Here is a 21,069-nt window from a genome sequence, read left to right as displayed (position 1 = left end):
CTTCCATATGACAAATTTAAGCCTCTCTGGCTCTTGCGTTGTTTTCCTTGGTTACCTTTAGAACCAGGTCTCCATCCATCACACTCAGACCTTGGAGCTGTAGTGGTTAAAGCCTTACTGACTTACCTTTGATGTGGGAGTCGCTCTTCAGCCTCTGTTCACCCGGGAGCACTGAGCGCTTGGCTGCCCTTGCAGCTGGGGCAGCATTGCTGCCCTCGCTGAGCTGTGCAATAACCTGAGATATGTAACTCTAAATACAAATCGTAATTTTAAAGCTATGGGGGGAGGAAAGCTTATGTAACACGTAAGTAGAAAGGCCTTTAGAGAAATTACATTTTAAATCTCTTCGGTGGCAAATAATGCTGGAAGCAGTGCTCACGCGTTGGAGCTGTGCGCTGTTCGGTGTGCACCAGGGAATCCGAAGGTGAACTTGGCCTGGTTGCTCCCGGCTAATAAACGCTGACTTTTAGCTTCAGCTGCAAAGGGTCACGGTGTGACCCTGGTCATACGCAACAGCGCTGCGCTTCCACGCACCGTGCAATTACTGGGATGTGAAAAGGAACTCTCCAATGTATGTTGAGTTTTGGCATGCACAGCAGTTTACCTGGCTCCTAAAAAGTCTTTTTATTTTTTTATTTTTTTATTTTTTTAGCAATGGAAAACCATTTTCAGGACATTTATAATCAAAAAATGAAAATTCAAGAGAATTAACACGAGGAGAAGTTATTCATTTCAGCAAAGTGTCATTTGACAGGAGTTTAATAGGGAATGGGGTTTAGTTCCCTAAACCATAGTCACTGAAGTTTTTGTTCTGTTTTCTTTTTCTTACGTGCTTTGTTAAGCCTGTACTGTGCTGATGGCAGCCAGGGTGTTGATAAAGCAGAGTGCAGGGATTTGCTTGCTTTAGTTCCAAGTAGCCTTTATAAAAGGGGTAACAGATTATTGTTATCCTCTAAAATAGTAAATTACAATTTCATGCCAGCGTAGGATTGGGAAATTGGTAAAAAGCTTTTAGTGGAGATTTTGTTTACTTTCTAGACTGGGAAGGGCTAGTACGTGTTAACGTCCTGCTTCGGAGTTCTCTGAATGGAGGTTTAGCACACACATAAGTCAGATTGAACTTGATTAGGAGGGGTTGCCTCTCCTCCATTTTAAAGGAAAACGGGTTGCGGAGAAGTTGAATTTGTTGGTTCTCGATGGATAAATGTTTACAGCAGTTTTTCTCATGAGGATAGCTTATTAGGGGAATGAAGCAGGACAAATGGAAGTTTTCCCTCTTAGAGATGAAAACCAGTCTATCTGGGAGCCTTCCCAGTTGATTCAAATTATTGCCTTTGAGACATGGGTTTTTTAATAGCCTGGAGATGGGAGCTAGCCAGCCAGGTCAGCAGCATGAAGGCTCATGCCCTAGTAAAATGAAATTACTTCCTGTTATGACTTTCTTTCATCTGCATATTTCCCATTCTGTTACAGCAATCTAGTTAAGCCCAAAGCCTGGCTACATGTCGCACTTCGTGCTGCCAAATTCATCTGGGGAGGCGGGTTGAGAGGAAGGCAGAAGTGTAAAAGAGTAAGAGGTTTGCTGGCTGCCTTTACAACGGTAGGCAAAACGGAGAAGGCCACGGTATGCGTGCCTGCAAGCTCCGGGCTCCTGCATTTGCTGGGGATTTGAGGTCAGGGCTGCCCTTGGTACCAGTAATGCATATTGTCAAAATCGGCAGCTGAACAATGGCTGGGGAACAATGACATTGTACTACTGAATTGTGCTCCTCACATTTCAGAACAGCAGCCGTGTTCTTTGTTGGAATTCTGATTGATTGATTGATTTTTATTTTTTTTATAAACCCACTCTGTTCAGAATGCCCATAATCCCACACCACCTTTCCCTTGAGCATTATATAAAAATCAGGTGAAGGTTAGAAAATGTAAGTCAGGGACTGTTATTACCATTATGGAGGGATGAAGTAATGAGAAACTGCAGAAAATAATGTCCAAGCATTTGATTGGAATAGATGGGCTTGTGAACGTATGCTGGGGTGGACAGAGTCCCCTTCCACAGCCCTGTTATGCACACGCAAAGCTTTGCAAGAGCAGACTCGGTCCTCTGGCCATACTCCAACAAACTGGGTGTGTGGATGCTCCCTCCGCCTCTCGTCTATTAGCCGTGCCATAAACAGGGCTGTGCTGGTGTCCTGTGTGCCGCGTAAAAATCCTTCAGCTGCTTTATTGTTTCCAAATTGCCGTGCTTTACTTCAGTAGGAGCTGCAGATGACCACTGCCTCTAAGAATAGCAAATCAAAACTATATGTAATTCTGAAAGCAAAGCTTCCTGCCCTGGCCAGTTCAGTAGAAGTCTGCAGCGTTGATTCGGGGCCAGGCTCTCAGCTGGTATAAATGAGCACGGCTCTACTTGAAGTCAAGGGGACTGTGTTAGTTTTCAGCAGCAAAGGATCTGGCCAAACAACCGCCCCCTCCCCGCTCCCTGTATGTATGTGTCTGGCACAGGACAACTCTGCTTTTTGTAAATCTGTGATCTAAATGACTTTTTTTTTTTTTTTCATGTGAAAGTTCCTAATTCAGATAAATGACAAACAGTCAAATTTTTGCTTTACGATTCCTTGATTTGCCCTGCTGTTCATCGAAAGGCATTTGCTGACAGTTTTTCTGGCGTCTCTTGTTAACTGCTCATATCTTTTAATTTTAGAGCAGAATATTTATGAAATGTTCCATTTGTTGCTAGTTTTTATATATGCTCCTATATAAAAACTATATATATATATAATAGTGTGCATATGTATTTATTTTTTCAATTGCCAAAAATCAATTCACAGAGCAAGCCCTAGATCTTCTATGGAACTTTTGATCCCTTCATTTATTATTGTTAATATATGCTGCAGTGTTTTGAGTTGTGTCTTTCTTGTAAGTTGAGTCATTCTCAGACTTTCAGAGGGGTTTACAGTACTGCAGTCTGCTGAATCAATTTTTTTAAAACACTTCTTAAATAAAGCTAGTTAATGATAGATTAGTATCAACTGAGAAAGAAAAATCGTCCTATCTTGTATTTAAAGAAAACATTTCCCTTGGTAGATATGGAAGTGCTCCATAATCCTTATTCCATGCAAAGAAGGCAGGAAATCTTAAAAGGAGCAGTCTGTGCTCTGCAACACAAGTCTAATAACTTCTGAGTAGGCACAGCATGTGGCGGAGTTCAGCTCATCAGAAAACAAACCAACAAACCCCATCAGTCGCTCAGTCCAGTCGCGTGGAGATGCAGATGGACCTGAAGCCTATAAGGGTAGGATGTGTCTCGCCTCACTTCGGCCATATAAAAGCTGTTTATGGCTCAAGTTAAAGGTCCTGCTGCAGCCATGGAGGAGGAGAGGTGACTCCAGCGAGCAATTTGCTGTGTCCAGTGGGGTCACCTGCAGAGTGCTGGGGCAGCTCACCCTCAGGGGAACCAGTTTCTCTTTTTTTGGGGGGTTAGAGAGCAGTCCTAGATGACAAGTAGATACCTGACTTTCAGAATGCTGAACTTCAGTGAAATAAATCTCCCTCCAGGTGAATTAAGTTGTACAAGGCTCAGGGACTTCTACTGCTACTTAAGAGACTTTGTTCATTAGGTACTACTGGAAGAATTTTATATCCAGCCTTGATGTCAGGGTGTTTAGAAAGACTGCATTGAAATTATTTTAGGTATCCTGCATACTGCTATGAATGTGAAATGAAAAGACATTACGTGTTAGGTGTGTGACTTGAAAATTGGTTCGATAACTTTTAGTACTGGGGCAACATTCAGATACATCACACAAGGAACAGAACGCCTCCTAACAAAGAAAATAGAGAAATGCACGCCTTCATGGGCACGTTAGATAGGAGAGAAGTGCCTGGTGTTTACAGAGTTACATTCTTTGCAGTTTCAGGTCATGTTCATAGTGCCGTAAGGCTTCTGTAAGAATACTCTTTAGCAGCTGTGTTGTTTCAAAGCATTCGCCTTAAGTGCAGTATCCTACCTCACTAAGTGAGAAAAGTACGAGTGTCTGATCATCTGTCCTTCAGCCAAAAACACACTTCTAAGGAATAAAAGTGCGTGTTCTGATAAAGGTTCAGAACACTGAACTCCTTGGCTTAATGCAAGTTCTGTGCTAGGGTAAAAAAAAGTTCACTATGCAGAACAGCATCAAATGCCTATTATATTGTTCTTTGTTTCGTTGCCAACTGTGGATTTAAAATTGGAATAATTCAAAAAGCAGTGGGACATTATGACTCACTCAGTACCTCCTGGGCTTTTGACATTATCGTAAAGCCACATACACTTGAGTGCAAGGTTTAGTTAGTGGATTTCAATAACACAGCGAGCAGACTTTATTGAAACCACAGAGTACCTGATTAACTGTAAACAATGATTTATTTCTTCTGAACAGTCACGGTATTATAGCTCCAGTTACAGGTGTGGTATGCTGAGTGTCAATGCAAGTGATATTTTTCAAGGTTAAATGTACTCCGTCAGTCAAAATCAGGGAGATATTTTAATAATAACGTTGAGCTGTATGCGGCTATTCTTTTCAGTATTTGTGGATTTAGTGTAACTTTTAATTTTGTTTTTATTTTTTCACACATCTTTGAGTTCCTTCTGAAAACGTGCAGTGGAAAACTTGGGGAATGGGTATTTCATAGGAGAGGGATTCAGTAAGACAAGTTTTGGCCACAAGATGTCCAGTGTAATTCATCTAAAGAGTCTGTATCTTTTAAAAACTGTGGAGAGCGGAGCCCAACAGTGCATCTCCCACTGAAAATGAACATTATTTATGTTGCCTAGTGTGCATAAGCTGAAAAGGGAAATATATTTTCTAATAAAGTCTTCCAGGCTGGAAGTTTAGAACACTTTGCATGAATCCACATGTATATTCCTTAGTCTCCGCAGGAAAGCCATATTAAGTCATATGTCAGCTCAGTTGAATTACGGATGTTGAATTAAACATGTAGAACTTGGAGGTTCATCAATTTTGTAGTATTATTTTTTAGAAAATTAACCCCCCCTCTGTTTGGACTCACTTTTAATTCTCTCTCTTGTTTATTATCTTTTATTTGAGTCAGTGGTTGCTGTGCTGACTAGTAGCTTTCATCTCTGTACTGCGAGCTGTTCCCATATGTGCAGGTGCTGTGGAATTTATTGTCTTTACATTGAAAAGTTGAGATCTAGTCAATACGGTTGTAGGTATTTAAATGAAAATATTCTTAAGGTAGAGTTAGGGTATAAGATGTAGGATATTCTGATTTTAATGAAAGAAACGTTTACAAATCATGCTGGAGGATGAAATTAAATATTTGAAAATCCAAAAATCTAAACTTCACCAAATCAGAAAACACAAAAATCCCAGAGTCAGCTGTGAATTGCTTTTTATGTGTCTATCTTGCAGAAGAAATCCGTTTAATTGGGTGGAAGTAAATTACTCACAACCTAAAAGGCCCAAATGTATATCCTTGGACTTGTGTATCTCGGGACTTTGGTCCCTGCTTGTTATCTATTTGTAGGTATTTTAATGAACATTTCTGTCCAGGTACACAAACCTCGCAGGAGTTGTAATTTATACATTTTTACTCTGAGTTGGCTTTTATTTGGTGGCAGATCTCACTATGCACAGAACGATGTGGTTCAGAGTGTGTCAGCAGATACAACGGGCTTCTTCAGTTGTCACTCCTGCGTGACTTCAGCTATAGCCAGTGAGGGCTTAAAACAAAGCAGGTAAATAGCCAGCCACGTCTGAGACAGCAGACTCTTGGGAAGAGTAAGGTATTTGCAGTGAGGGAGATCACACTACAGCTGTGCTGGCCCCATCAGTGCCGCGTAGTCACCGTCAGTGTCCTGGGGAGTCCGGCTTGCCCTGCTGCCACTGCAGGGGTCAGGGATGTTGGTCTGCTGCAGCAACAGGGAACAGGTAAGCTGCTTGGCAGCCTGCACTGCTGCTTTCCTACTGGCAGCGGGAGCAGAGAGCTTAGCTTCCAGGATTAATTAGTTTTAGTCTCGCTCAGGCAGCGGCAAAATTGAAATCCCCTTGTGCTGCTGAGAAACCTGAAGTCAGCGTTGTACCCGGCCGAACTCAGCTGGTCTGATCGTCTGCCACCCCCTGTACAGACACAGCACCAAGGAGGAGCCTGAACTGATACCAGCTGTTCTTGCCTACTTCTGCCTGTGGTAAGGCGCAGCAGGCATGTATCATGCAATTGAAAAGTGACTGCAGTACTGGGAAGAACAGCATTAGAGCTGAATTTGAGTAGCCTCCTAACGCAAAGGAAAGGAAAACAGCTTTGTGATGAAATTTGCAGATGCTTACATCGTTGAAGTTGAGAATATTAAGAGATCCAGAGGAAGATTCACAACGTCTGTAAACAATGCACGAAACAATCCAGTACATGTAATTTGTTTTGTTAACAAGAGATTCTAACCCTTGGAGATGTGAAGAAAAATGGGTTGAGGCAGGATTGCGTGGGGCAGCCTTTCTGTCTGGCAAGCCAAATGGCCTGGGGGAGCCAGCCCCAGAAAAGGGGCCCTCGGCCTCCCCAGCCCTCCTCCTTGTCCACGTGAGGGCATCTTCCAGGCTGCTCCCAGCACAGCCGCCTTTGGACCGCTCGCGTTGGGCATCACAGAGGCTGGCTGGGGTCACAGTGGCCACCGCTGCCCTGCCTTTGCCCCGGGCCCTCTAAAAGCTGCCCCCCTGCCACTGGCCCGCCGCTTGCTCAGCTACTCGGTCCTCTGAGAGCCTCTGAGGCAGGAGGAAGGCGAGAGAAGGAGCAAGGCGAGCGGCAGCCCCCCTCGGTGTGAGGACAGCGAAGCGGTCTGAGGAAGCACCGAGAGGGATGGCAGCCATGGGGAGGAGGAGCCATGGAGCCACCAAACACCCAGCAATAAAGACTCTTGCCGATTCTCAGGGGTTGTGTGAGCGCTTCTTTCCCATCCCCTGGTGCGAGAGGTGGCAGCCCTTCTGCACAGAGCCTCGAGGAAGAGCACAAGAGAGGACCCAGCTCCCTTCGGGCTGCTGTATTGGGGTGACAGGAGGAGTCCCCAGGGGCCACCATGATGAATGTCTGAACCCACAGATGGAGGCTGGGGGATCAAAGTCCCACCCACTGTAAGTGAAGAGCACATTCGAGACCACCCGATGAATCTAAACAGGTACAGGTCTGTGGGACCTGATGACGTGAATCCCAGGGTCCTGAGGGAACTGGCTGATGGAGTTGCCAAGCCTCTCGCCATCGTAGCTGAAAAGTCCTGGCTGTTGGGTGATGTTCATGGTGAGTGGAGAAATGGAGGCGTCATGCCCCTACTCTACAACAATTAAAACAAAGAGTTGGACAAAGAGCACTACTCTGCAACAGTTAAAACAATTAGGACACATTCCTTCTTAGGAAGAGTGGTCAGGCATTGGGACAGGTTGCTCAGGGAAGTGGTGGAGTCACCGTCCCTGGGGGTGTTCAAGGAATAGTTGGACGTGGTGCTTAGGGACATGGTTTGGTGTGTGACATTGGTGGTAGGGGAATGGTTGGACCAGATGATCCTGAAGGTCTCTTCCAACCTTAATTTTTCTATGATTCTGTGATCCTCTCTTCTGTTTAGCTGGAAGAGGAGATGCACAAACATCCCCCCACCACTGTACTCCCAAACTGACACCATGAATATGTAAAGCAGAGACTAGGCTACTGCCTTCGTAATGCCAAATGAAGTCACTGCATGTCTCAAAGTGTGTGCTTTTGTCAACGACAAGCTAGATTGGAAGCTGAATGATCAAACAAATGTAGCAATCAAGCTTCCCTGCAGAAACCTCTTCTGCTCAGGTCTGAATTTGCCTTGAAAGGGTGAAGGTCAGCCAGATGCTTTTTCTCCACGATGCCTCAGTGGGTATTTCTGTTTTGGAGCATGTCATTACAGTAACAGCGTACGTTTTGAGATCTCAGCTTGACAATCTGCACTCTAACAATACATTTCACTAGCAAGTGCCTTTCCCCTCCTGAGTATGTAGAAGGCATGTTGCTAAGGCTTCCTCAGTGTTTATAGGATCAATCTACATTGCTACAAGATATTTTTGCCTGTTTTTTAATAGTGTTTGGCACTGCCTTTCCTTGGCAGTTGCACTTGCACTTTCCACTTTAACTACCGAGAAGAAGATAAAAAGCTACCGCAGCATCCCTCTGGATAACGGTGCCACGTGCCCCAGTGAAGCAGAGCAGGAGAGAAGGGCGGGCGGTGTCTGCCCAGTGCATTTCTCCACCAGTGAGTGTCAGGATGAGATGTTGCCACCAGCATGCAGGAACAGGAAGCTAGCACTTTGCCTTCCAGCACAGCCACGTCTTTCTTCCAATGTTCTCATCAGCTGAAGTAGAAAGAGTGCAGCCCAAAGGCTTGTCAAGAGGGAGGTGATTTCCGAGTGCTTTATTGAGACAAACTTGCACAGTTAGGAGAAATGTGCAGTTAGTTTAGATGGATATTTGTCCAGTGTTTGTCTTCCTACAGGAGGCTGGGAAGTGGTCTCTGAAGTTTGCTTCTCTCATAATTTCAAGAAGTCTTTTTCCTTGGTGAAGTCTCTTGGAAGGTCTTTGTCTGTTCATGTAATAAGATGCAGTGCTAATGACTCGAATGATAAAAATTCAAACAGTAGTGAAATGCAAGAAGCCAAAACTACCTTAACATATATGGTTCATTTAACTAAAAGAGGCAGACTGAGCAGCAGGTGGAAGGGTTAAACAAAAGGAAAAAAGATTATAAAAGTTTGCGGCTTTGGCTTCACTACAAATGGCTCTCTTGCAGACTTTATAGCATTAGTGTTGCTTCTCATAAACCTTGAAACCATTCATCCATTTAGAAAGATTAAATTGGTTAGTCATCCAGAACATAAAATATACACATCTCCATTTTGTCTGTTACCCCCAAACCGTCAAAAGTGTAATAAATTCAGCTGATGCCATTAAACCAAAGCGTTGAGTATTGATGATGGCCTCAGTTACATTTACAGTTTGCCAGTGCTTGTGTTTCTGATAGTATATTCATCTGTTGTTGCTCGGGGACAGTAAGCACAGAGTCTTTGAGTTGGAAAACACAACTATAACTTATGATGTGAGAATGTCAGAGAAAACATCTTGATATTGAAGCAGGAAAAAATCCTAGAAATGTTATATATTTTGTCATTCTTGGAAAGTGAAAGTTATCAGAGGCACTAACTTCATTTTCTATTTCTTAATATGCCTGTAATGGTATATTAAACAGTTTGCAAAGGCAGGTTTATTTGGTTTTCCAGTTACAGATGAAACTGTAGCTATTCAAAGTTCTGTTGTAACTTCTGTTGCATTCCTGTTGCTTAAAAAAGCTAGAAAAAAAAAGGCCAGACTCTTCTAAAGCACGAATTTTTAGAGACAAGTGGTCAGGAAGTAGGTTCATGATTAAACATATAGTAAAAACTTAGATTTGATTTAGCAGCATTTCTTCTTGATCCGTATCAGCATTCAGAAGTAGCACTTTGTCCCAGATAAAAGAAAATTTGTTCTATAATGATTGTTTCAGCCTACAAAAAAAATATAACTTCTGCTTCTTCAAAATACGTAAGATGTTACCTCAAATACAAGGATTTCCCGTGTGCTGGAGGGTAACACAAGTTTTTCAATTACTACTCATTGTACCTTTTACCAGACCATCCAATTTTGCGCCATTAAAACTGGGAAGCGAATCCTGTCTGAGCTTCCCGTTCCGTGCTGGAACTGCCAGCTCCTTCCTGGAGAAACCAGGAGCTGATGTTGTTATCAGCATATTCAGAGTAACGCAGATTGCCAGCTGTTGTCAAGCATATGCTTGAGGACCATCAGTGTCTGAGGTCCATAAACAAGGGTCACGAAATATACACTCATGCATGTCACCGACTCTAAGGCTCGTTCCCAATGAGCACAACAGCACTCCTCCCCCTTTGTTCCCCATATTTTCAGCCTCACTGCTCGAGGAGATGAGTACTTCCCATGGGTGCAGCGGATCCTACATCACAGGCTGTGTTGTGGTTTGATTCGCACTTTTTTCGGAAACATTTCTGGTGGCAGAACTGTAACACCTACTCTTCTTCGCCCCTCCCCGCCCAAGCATTTGTCTTTAACTGCAGATACAAATTACAAAACCACCAGGAGCAATAGAGGTGATCTGAAAGAGGCAGAACCTCATAAATTGTGTGGGAAAGGCTGTCTTTCCTTTTCTCTAACTGATGGCATGCCAAGTTTATTTTACAGTATTTACAATAAGATTTGCTTGTTTTGATACCCTTTGTACATTGTTAGGGAAAAAGCAAAAGAAAAGCTCCAGGAGGTTTATATTTTCTGATGAGACAGAGTTTAATCCTTAATTTTCTTTCTAGTCCTATATGTTGTACCAGAAATGTAATATATAAAGGGATATGGGTTGAAACTGGATGAGTTAGTACTGAGCTGTCCTTTAATTTATCTGTATGAATTTTGTGCTTAAGAAGGACCCCCAGACCAGCAGGCTAAGAGCTGTTGGTTCATTCAGAGAGCAGATACAGGACGAGCAGGGACAATGCTGGTTTCTCCTTTCTGCATCTCATCCCTGACCTTAGCACGTTACTCTGGGCGCCAAAAGAGCATGCTGTCTGTGCCTGTTTAGTTGAGGTCCAGGCAGATGACACGGAAAACAAATTTATCCATGGAAGAGTGGTCCCCAGTGTGGCTGTACAGGCAGCCTGCAGATGGTCTGCACGAGGGCTGACGTACCTGTCAGATCCAGCACACGGCTCTGGGGCAGCTCGCCCTGCTATGAAGAAAAGCCTCCTGTCCCTCTGCAGACAGCCCCGAAGGCCAAACACCCTCGTGTTACAAAAAGACACCACGATGGCTGCAGTCCTCAATGTGTGAACATTGTTGTTCTGTACCATGCCAAACAGCACACAATTATCTCATCTCTCCCAAACCTTTGCTGTGCAATACCTGGGTAGACACGATGTCTTTTCTCTGTGTTGTGGAAGCATTGATTAGAAAGAGACGTTTGATTTTTTGGGAAGGAAATACGATTGTCAAATGTTAGAAACTGTTCCTATAGAGGTGGGAAGGATTTTCTCACAGGCAGACCATGTTTGGATCCCCATTTCATCTCTGCTAATGAAGCAACCATCCCCTCCTCAACTGGCAATTCCCTCAGCAGGATGATGTGCACCATAGGTGTATAGAGACATAGCCTTCTCTTTGCAAATGTTGATGTGATTTACACAACTTTGGACAAGAAATAGTATTTTGGAGTTGGTACATCTCTCTGAGTGATGTTAATGTGGGGACATGCTAGCAAAATCGGTCATTGTTTAGTTTATACCTGTCTCAGCTACTGTGTCTGAGTGCACGTATTCATCATATTTAGCTTTTATACAATATTCTTTTAAGTCTTCCCTGCACTTTGCAATTGTTAATTAATCCCACAGCACACAGGGATTACTAGTAATGCTTTCCAAGGGAAAGCAGAAACAAGCAAGAAGAGGTCAAATGACTGGGCCAAGGTTGTGCATGCAATTTTGTCTAAAGAACATTAGGTTCTGCAAGATTAAAGTGGTGTTAACTGGCCTTTCCTTGGATGTCAGCCTCCATCTTCCTGGGAGGTGGCTTTGGGGGGCAGTTCTGACAGTCTCGTGTTCAGAGCTCCCCTTTCATTTGCTTCCTTTCTCACACTATTTCCTGAGGGAAACAGAGGACAGAGTTTTGTCTTCAGAGAACAATGGGGAATTTCCAAGGAGGCAGAATGTCTCATTGTCTGAAACTTTTATGTACCATCTTTTCATCTTGCAGTTACAAGTGAAAGCATCTGACTAATTAACTGGCTGTTTCTTCAAAGTCATTGTAAAGATCCGGATACCCAGTTCATATTAAAAATAAATAACTTGCTCGTCTGGCAGCCATAGCCCAGAGAAGGTCTGCACTGCGCTGATAACAGCAATCTGGTAACTTACCTGACAGTAAGTGCTGCAAGCATAGAATGTGCTCACGGTGCTTTCTTCTCCACAGGACTTGAAAGACGACCGGAGCGATGAAGAAGAAGAAGATTCTGTTACGGATAATGAAGAGGAGTCCACAAAGAATGGCAGTAAGAACGGCTGTGGGTCAAGCAAACATCTCCTAAACAGCAGTCACCAGTAGCCCCCTCCCGCCCCACCTCCTGCAGCGATTTCCACTCCGTTTTTAACCCAACCTACAGGATAGAACTTAAGTCAAAAGGCTTATGAGAGACTGTGATTGATTTATTGTTGGCTACTGGACCTGGAAAAAAGCCCAGCTTACAGGAGAGGCAAAAATTGCATAACATGACAAAATGTATTAATGGCCCACTTTCTGAATAGTCGCTTAATGTTTGAAAAGGTGTTTGGACACACTGACTGCGCCACTTACAGTGCTTAACAAGGTGAAAGTGTCAGGTCGTTTAGTGTCCCGTTGATTCTAACATGGCTTTTCGATCAGATATAAGACATATTTCATCGAGCAGTTTCATTCATAGGTGTTTCATGGTAGGTAGGTAGGTAGTGTGAACTCCATTAGGAAACAAAACTACTCAAAATGGCAAAAATTGACAGTGGTGTACAACGACTAGCATCGTAGTCTCTACTCTTTGACTTAAAACCTCAACAAAATGGCTATTTTTTGCAAGTTAGATCTTGTGTTCTGGAGGCCGGTGGAAGCTAACATGGAGGAAGTCGAGCTATTTGCTTCCGAAGAGCTTGCCTCACAGCAGAAGTATGGTTTATATCTCAAGTATGCTGTATGATAGTTCAAATACTGTGTTTGGAGATTTACCAGTCAAGAGATTTACCAGTTTTGAGATTTACCAGTCAAGAAAATCACAAAAATCTGCCCCAATTCTCCCCCTGAGCTCCAGGTTTCAAAAATGTCTTTCATCTTGGTCATTTTGGCTGTAGGCCCGCTGTTAGAACAGAAGGTGCAGTGCGGAGAGAAAATAGTGAATGAAAATTGGGTCCTCTCATGGGTTCTTTTGTACTTCTTATTTGCCTTTAACACTGCTGAACCCCCTGGATCCTGACACTTCTACAGCCCAGAAGATTAAGAATGAAAGAGCAGAGATGGAAATACAGGTCCTGATATCAAATGAACACACAGCACTTTTTGAAAACAGTGAATGACAGCAGCTAGAGCCAAATGTGGAGCATGGGGCTGAGACCACACAGTGTTGTTAGTGCCATAAGAAGTGGAAGAACCTCCTCTTACCAAATGTGCTTCATGAGCTGGCACTCTTGTTCTAATGCTAGTGCAGCAGCGTTTTTAGTCCTGGGGCTTTCTGAGGAGAGCCTGGATCTTTTAAACAGAGCAGTGCCCATCTCAATTCCAGATGCGTTTATCTCCCAAAGTCCTAAATGATTTGTCCTAAGTTGTACAGGTTGGAAACTCTCCGTGTGGTTCTGTGGTAGCTGAGACCATCTGGTGAACTAAATCCAGCAGCTTGATAAAGACCAGGGGGACCACTGCTCAAACATCCAAGTGCAGAGCTGTTGGTTCGGAAAGGCTCCTTTTCCCTTAAGGCTGCCCGGGCAGGAACTCGGTGACCTTCAGGAAGCACTATATGGCTGACTTGTTTTCTCAAGATTTCCTTGGCAAAGCGGGATGTAATTCAGCGACCGAAGCATTTGAAAGAATGGGAAGTGTTTGGGACCTCAGATATGAAGAAAAAAGTGTTTTCTGCACCATTACAAAAAGGTGTAGGAGTACTTTGTAAGGGAGGCTAGCAGCGTTAAAATATCTGCGTCTGGTCTCTCCAGCTGTTGATCTAGGCTGTGTTTAATTTTTTACTTATATTTTGGACCACGTAATAGCCCAGATCTTTGTGTTTGCCACAAAGACAATTACACCGAGAGGATTACGGTGTGCACTTCTGAGAAGGCTGGGAACTGTGCAGTGGCAGGAGAGGACTTGTGTGCCAGTGCTTGTAGTCAGTGGTGCTGCTCGTGCTGAGCAGGCAGAATTCCCTCAGTAGTTGTTGCGTGTGTTTCCATACTGCTGTAGAGGATACCTTAAGTACTGCAGTGTGGATTTATTGGAAGTGTAAGTACTTATTACGTCATCTAAAGGAACTGGCAAGTTTGGCAGGGTCACAGCTGCTTATCGGGCCCTGTTTATTGCATACATGAAAAGAAGAACTGCCTTTCCCTGAGAAAATGGAGAACCATCGCGGAGGCTTTACGCTCCCTTTAAAAGCAGTGGAGACAACAACGCTTTCTACAAGGCCTAATGGGACTTTGGGAGATGGCCAGGGTATTATCATTTGATTCTGATGCCAGTAAGTTTTTCTGCTGTGAATAGGAAAGGAATTCATGAAAGGAAACACGAAGAATGACGCTGTCACAGGAGCAAGCCTCTGAACAACTACTGAGTTTTAAACTGGAATTTACAGTCTCATTGAGGCCAAATCCTGCCCTTCCTACTTGGACAAGTCTCCCGCTGAAGCCAATTATCTCTGCTGGAGTTTTGCCTAGGTAAAATTTTGGATTGCGGATATCCAACGTAATTACAAGACCCATTATTTTAAATCATTGTGAAAGTAGGGTCTTAAAGGAAGAGTAAAAGACAGATAAACACCTTCAAACATAAAATGGTGAGGCATGTATTGGGTTAGTACAGAAGAATATGGAAGAAAATGTCCCGAAGATGAAGATAATAAGTTCAGTAGACAAGTAACTACGTGATGTCACAGTTAGGGGGTACGGAAGGTAGGGAGGTCAAGGGAGGCCATTCCAGGGGGTTAAGCAAGTGGCCAAGCGAAGCTAAACCTAAAAATTCTTAACATAAACCACCAGGTACTGGGGATAAACACACACAGCACAGAAAGAAGTGGGAACAGATTGTCACAGCTGGACTGGACACGTGTCCTGTGTTAACATCACATTTGTCATTCCCAAAGTTCCGCGTTTCATTTTCCACTACAAACTTACAGAAACTCAGGAACAAGAAGCTGGGGTTGTATGGAACACAGCTCATGCTAACGCAGCTAATGCCACAGTGCTCTGGGGTTTTCAGTCTATTCAGTGCCTTTAAGATTTTTAAAAAATCATTTAAAAAAAAACGAGTAGTGTCTCAACGTGCAAGTGCAAAATGACTGGAGGTAACGTGCATGTGAGCACAAGGTGATAGACTAATGCATCATGTTGACTGCTTCACAAAATGGGTCCTGCTTTAATGCTTTGATGCTGTGTACTTGATTTTGCTGTCACTTCAACCATGCCAAAATATTTATGATAGAATTATAGACTGAAAATGAAGTTCTAGCCCATTAGAAACAGCAGAAACTCTTCTGTTCCATGTAATTCCTCTGAATTTTGTTCAGATATTCCTGTCGGTGTTTACTCTGCCGCCTCTGTGCCTGTTTACCACACAGATTTACCAATCTGCTCTGGATTTGATTTGCAGACCTCCTTTACTCCATGGAACTCATTTTGTCAATTTGTCTCATTCCGTATAGTTATCTTTTTTTTGTTCTTAATGCCACTGAATTCGTCCAGTCAGATATGCTACACACTATAAATAAAGTCTTTTTTTTTAAATAATGTCTGTGTAAGGATTTCCTTGGTTTCAGTGCTGGGCAGTGTTCTCCTCTCTGCTTCCCATTCCCTCCTAGCATTCCAGTGAGGGCCCGTTCAGGAATTCTCTTCCAAGTTTTTCCATAGCCTGGGAAAGGCTTTCCAGCCACTTTTCTGGAAGAGTTTGCTCCTGAGCTGATCCGGCTGACAACTGGACAATGCAGCCCCTTCTCAAAGGGTAACAGCGAGTGCTGGTAAATGGCCTTTCTGTCTTGGCAGGTTGGAGATTAAGAACAAGTTTGCAGGATGCACAGCAAGTCAAGCGTCACCACCACAGAGCAAACAGTGTAAGTGTGTTAACTCTTATAGCACAGAAAGAGACATTTGCCAAATGATGTTTTAATTACAGGTAAATTTGATTATTAATTTTTTTTCTGGAAAATTCACGAATGGAGAGAAAGCAAATTTAATGGCTCTGTCATCCATCATTTGGATTATTCAAGATTTATGCTTTCACTGAAGCACTCAAAAGTGATCCTGTGAACATTAGGAGTTACTCTAAATTGCCAACACATTTTTGTATTCTCTCTCATTTGTTTTTGTTCTGCATAATAAGACTGATTTTGAAGTTGTGTATTTGCAAAGTACTAGAATAATATCCAAAGAAAGAGATAATCAGAGATGATTCCTTTTTTTCCCCAGGAGTGCTTATGGCCATGCATAGTGTGAGGTGCTACCACCTGGTTAGATTAGGCTGTGGGATTACAACCTAAATGCATGGTTGTAAGCACAATCAGATAGCTCAGACATAAAACTTAAGCTGATGAAGTAGGAAAGCTCTAGTGAAGGTGAGGGAGCTGTGATGATTTGTATCAGCTGAAAAGCTGTTCCGTATTTCTTACTCTTTCCACTTCTGTCCACCAGGTTGGGAAGAGCACAGAGATTCTGACTTCTCTTCCCAGGCCTCTGTTTCCAGACAAACGTGAGGGAAGGTGTTTAAACACAAATAATGAACTGCAGCAAAATGCTTTGGTTTTATGATTATCTGAATTCATTTTTTAAGCTTGTGAGTAAGAAGAGAGTAGATAGAAAACAAATCGAACAGGGATCTGTGAGTTTTGGCTACAAGCAACTTGCAAACTGTGAAGAAAAATAATAAAAAAAAAAATAATCTTGCTGATTTAGAAAGAAAAACACCATCTCCACAGGCACTTCCCCCAGCTGTGGGTTAGAAGAACAACAGATAATCAGCGGGCAAAAATGAAAGTCCATGCTGAGAATCAGAACACAGCCTGGTTGTAAAAAAGCCGAAGAGAGTTGGTGTGATGGCTTTGGCTGCCCAGGAGCTGGGAGCCTTCGATGTGGAGCAGTAAATGAGCCAAGAATGCAGCTCTGAGCTGACTCCATTGGTCATGCTCAAAATCACTGAAAGTGCCTGTGCTCGTTTTCCAGTAAGTTTTATGGGCTCCCTCCTGCTCTATCTGTGCTCTGTGGAGCCAGGCTTTTGTTTCCTGCCCAGAGGGTTCCAGCTTTGGCTGCCCGAGGTGAGGACCCAGTGTTCAGAAAGATAAACACCTCTGACTTGCTGAAGGCTGCACGGGACATCTGTATTCCCACTGAGAACATCATTTCTGCTCACGAAAATTACAAAATCTACCTGATGCCCATGCTGTAGGGGGACAGAGAGTAACTAATGTGTGTCAGACAGCAAAGTGGCACGCGAGTGACTGGCACCATAGCCAGAGCTGACCTTTCCTTCACAAATAAGGAGAAGAAAAGTCAGCAGAGGCTTTGGCCAGCTCATCGCATAGGCTTCTGCTGTGGTAGGTAGGAAAAAGTCATTTAAAGGCTTTCTCCAGCTCTTTGGGGGGAGCATTTTCTCTCTCTGTCTCCATATTTCTGCATGATGCTGCTTGTGGTTTACAGCAGTTAACATAAGCAGAATGTAAGCTGCAGGCAGAAGGTGAAATCCCTGATGTCAATCCCTTGTCAAAGAATGGGAGTCCCGGTCAAGGAAATGGAGGTGATCAAAGCAATGTAATGTTCACCATGGCTGAGTGCAGAGGCTCTGGGAGTTTATATAACTGAAGTAGCCTCTGTAGGATTATTTGAAGTTTCTAGCTCAACAGAAGACAAGGCTGAAGGCACAGGTCTAAGCTTCAACATATGATTCTGCAAATACAAAGTCATAACAATCCATGTAGGATAATGTTGTTGATGTTCCAATAGTCCGAAGATTTATGAAAATATCTTCTATTTACTCAGCTGGAAAGAGCCCTGTTCTTCTGGAGTTTTGTTACCCCATAAAGCATTCAGAGGAGACCCCATAATCATTTCAAAGTCAGAAACATTAAGTGGAATAACAAGTATAAACCCTATCCACAGTGACTTTGAAGTGCACGAAGCATGCCACTGCAGCCATAGAATATTGCTGTGCTTTCAGCTGGGGTGGGAAGAAACAGCTCCCAGGCAGTTGTTTCAGGTGCTGGAAAGTCCATATTTTTCCTAACAGAAAAGAAACGGGTTTTAAAAAAAGTTAAAATTGCGCAGTGAAATAGATGATTAAATTCCCACCGAAGTTCACTGGAGCTTTTCCCACGATGCTGATGAGAACTGGGTCCAGACTTCAAGTGGCTGGATGAAGGGATAACGGTGTGGCACTGCCATGCATTATACCTGCGTTCTCCAGCCATCAGGGGGCACAATCCCAGCGTTTCCTCCTTCTGTAGCCCAGGGCAAAATCCTCCCTGGGAGGTAAGATCTCCTGTCTGCACGTCACCCGCCTAACACAGCTCTGCCTTTGCCTCTGCCCATAGGGGGCACGTATCTCTGGGCTGCACCAGTCAAAATCTCAGCAAAGGCCACTGCAGGTAAACCTGTGATCCGAGGCCTGGTTTTCGAGGAAGAGGCAAATGAGTTGTGGTTATCACAATGTCTTAGTGTGCAAGCGAGAGATGGCTGCTGAGCCCAAAGAGAAAAGGGAGCAGAGACAGACAAGACAGAGAAACTGAAGCAAAAAGGCTGTGGCAACACAGAAGGAATTTAAACACAGAACTGATGTCACCGAGAATCACAAAGTGAAGCAGTAACAGGGAGAAAAAAGCCCCAAGAGAAGGAGGAGGAACAAGGCAGTAGTTCAGTAATGCTGAAGACCAGCCCTTTCCAGGCAGCCCAGACCAGCTTTGCCTGGATGCTGTGATGAAGTTTCTATAGCCAGGACAACTCCTTCTCCCTGAGCAGTGGTGGTTTCAGATTGAGCCCAGGCAAGGAGTTACCACACAGCAGCAAAGGCAGCAGGATTTGGGAAACCTGGGCAGAAAGCCCGCCTGCTCTCACACTCCTTTAGAAAGTTCCTGAAGTGAGGGTCCACTGAGGGGTTCAGCTGTTAGGGTGCTTTTCCTGGCTGACCAGGACTCCCCTGGGGTCCTAGACGAACTCCCAGAAGAGTTCTGTGTTTGCTTTCTATAACGAAGAGCTGCTATAGGAGAAAGCTGCTAAAAGGCCTTTCTAGTGCTAACTTATCTGGGCAAGTCTCTTGGTTATGTCGCAGGCTACGTGTAATGCATGAAAAGTCCCAGTATTTTAGGAGAAGAATCCATGGGAAGCAGGAGCGAAATCTTATCAGGTTGTGCTAAATCTTATCAGGCTGTGCAAATCCTACCTAGTTCCTTTGTTATTTCAAAGGAGGAATTATTCAGCAACCAAAGAATGTTTCACACGTTTCCCCATTGCAAGAGGCAGTGAGGTCAGACAGCAGTTGTGTGTTTGGAGCTTTTTTTTTTTCTTTTTTCCCTTCAAACTTTTTGGATCTCACAAGGATGGCACCTGAGCTGAGAAAGGGACACTAAAGGTACAGTCCCTTCGCCTGAAGGACTACCCTATAACCCATACTATGTTCCAGGGCATGCATGGCCTTTACTGGATTTGGAAATCCTCCTCCCCCAGTCCCAACCACTTTTGTGCTGCAATTTCCCCTCCTGCACCCAGCTGTGATTCTGCTCTGGCACGAAATGGCAGTAAGAAGCTGAATGCTTACCCCTCCCCTGCCCTGCTGCTGCTGCTTGACGTGAGGGAAACCATAAAGCAGCAGCACCGAGTCTCTGTGCTGGGGATTGCAAATACGGCTGCTCTGTCTCTTGTGGGCAATGATTTTTTTATTATTATTATTATTTAAATTTCTTTTAACATTTAGGGACCGATCCAAAGCAAATGTCAGAGCTCAGCTGTGCCTTGTGAGGTTAGCCCCATATCCTGAGAGCCGCAGAGTGCCAGCAGCCAGCGCGTGGCTGAGACTCCTTGTTCTGTGTCACGGGAGGGCCACGCTCCTTTCACTGAATGTCAGCGAGGGAAGGACAAACTCCTGCTCCCTAACACAATGCAGAGCACAGGGAAACCTCCAAGTTTCTTTGGTTAACACATCAGAGCAGTTTTTGCTTCCTGTCATGGGAATGGATGTCCCTGTGTGATAGAAGTGCTGCATGATAGAAGTGGAGGTGGAAGCGCAAAACACAGCAAGTAGCATGGTTGGGCGCCAGGGCATGGCAAACAGCACAGGGAACAGGAGAAAACGCCTCGTGTATGGGAAGTAAACACACCTCGGGCCTTCCTCCTGGTTCCCAGCTCCCTTTGAAAAGCCCCGAGCAGCACTGCTGGTGTGTGCACGCTGCAGGGGGGTCAAGGAAAGCTCCTGGGTGAGTGCTCATGCCACGAAAAACGCGTGCAGTGGGTTACCTGGTTATTGCTGCAAGGGCCCACGAGGTGGCAATAGCAGGACACTGCTCCCTGCTCCGACACGGCTCCCGTGGAACATTTTTGTCCATCTTTTTGCCCTTAGAACAGATAAAAGATACTGTCAAAGACTGGGGTGTGAAAGCGGTTCTTGCACCTGGCAGTTTCCATGTGGGCAGCCTCATGCTGTGAAACAAGTGGCTGGAGCGGGTTGAAGGACTTTTAATCTTCTCTGGCTTTACTGCTTGTGCTATTTTTATTTATTTTTTTTTTTTTTACTTTTATTTTTATTGTTTATTTAAACCACGATTTTTTCAAGCCACGGAGTTTGCAGGCACTAGTGATTGGAGCCCCAGTCTCACCTGGATCTCTAACACCTGCAGTGCAAATAAAGATGATGAAGCTCTCAGGTGCTGAGGGTTACTCTGATGTCCCCCTTTTGGATTCGCTCTGCTCTGAGTATAAAGGTTGCACCTGAGAAAGGACCTTCTTTGGGAGGTGTTTGGTGGTTTGTATCTCTACCAGCAATAAAACAAAGCTCTAAGGGAAGAGGGGTTTGGGTTTGGTTCAGCATGGACACGTATGAGGTGGGGATGGGTGGGATATCACCTCCCAAACACAGAAGGGGATGGAGGCTGAGGAGCTGTTATTGAATCCCTTAAATCCAAAAAGGCCGGAGCAATCCAAGGATTTGGGAATGCCGGGAAGCAGCCTTGTGTAAGAAAATCCACCCAACAACAATCTCTGTGAGGGCAGGAGGACAAATTACTTGGCTGCTGGCTGTGTGCTGGAGAAG

General features: G+C 44.1%; 1 protein-coding gene across 1 annotated transcript in view; it reads left to right on the top strand.

The window, feature by feature from the left end:
• Nucleotides 1-12,303, top strand: part of CERS3 (ceramide synthase 3) — a 33,215-nt gene extending 20,912 nt beyond the window's left edge. The window contains exon 10 of the mRNA XM_084293226.1: nucleotides 12,031-12,303. Coding sequence (XP_084149352.1) covers nucleotides 12,031-12,162 — 132 coding nt within the window. The 3' untranslated portion in view covers nucleotides 12,163-12,303. The remainder of the gene's footprint in view (nucleotides 1-12,030) is intronic.
• The last annotated feature ends 8,766 nt before the right edge of the window (nucleotides 12,304-21,069 follow it).

Source organism: Netta rufina (assembly GCF_964035555.1).
Source record: "Netta rufina genome assembly, chromosome: 11".
NCBI classification, from domain to species: domain Eukaryota; kingdom Metazoa; phylum Chordata; class Aves; order Anseriformes; family Anatidae; genus Netta; species Netta rufina.
The sequence above is the reverse complement of the archived record's forward strand: the minus strand, read 5'-3'. Positions and strand labels throughout refer to the sequence as shown.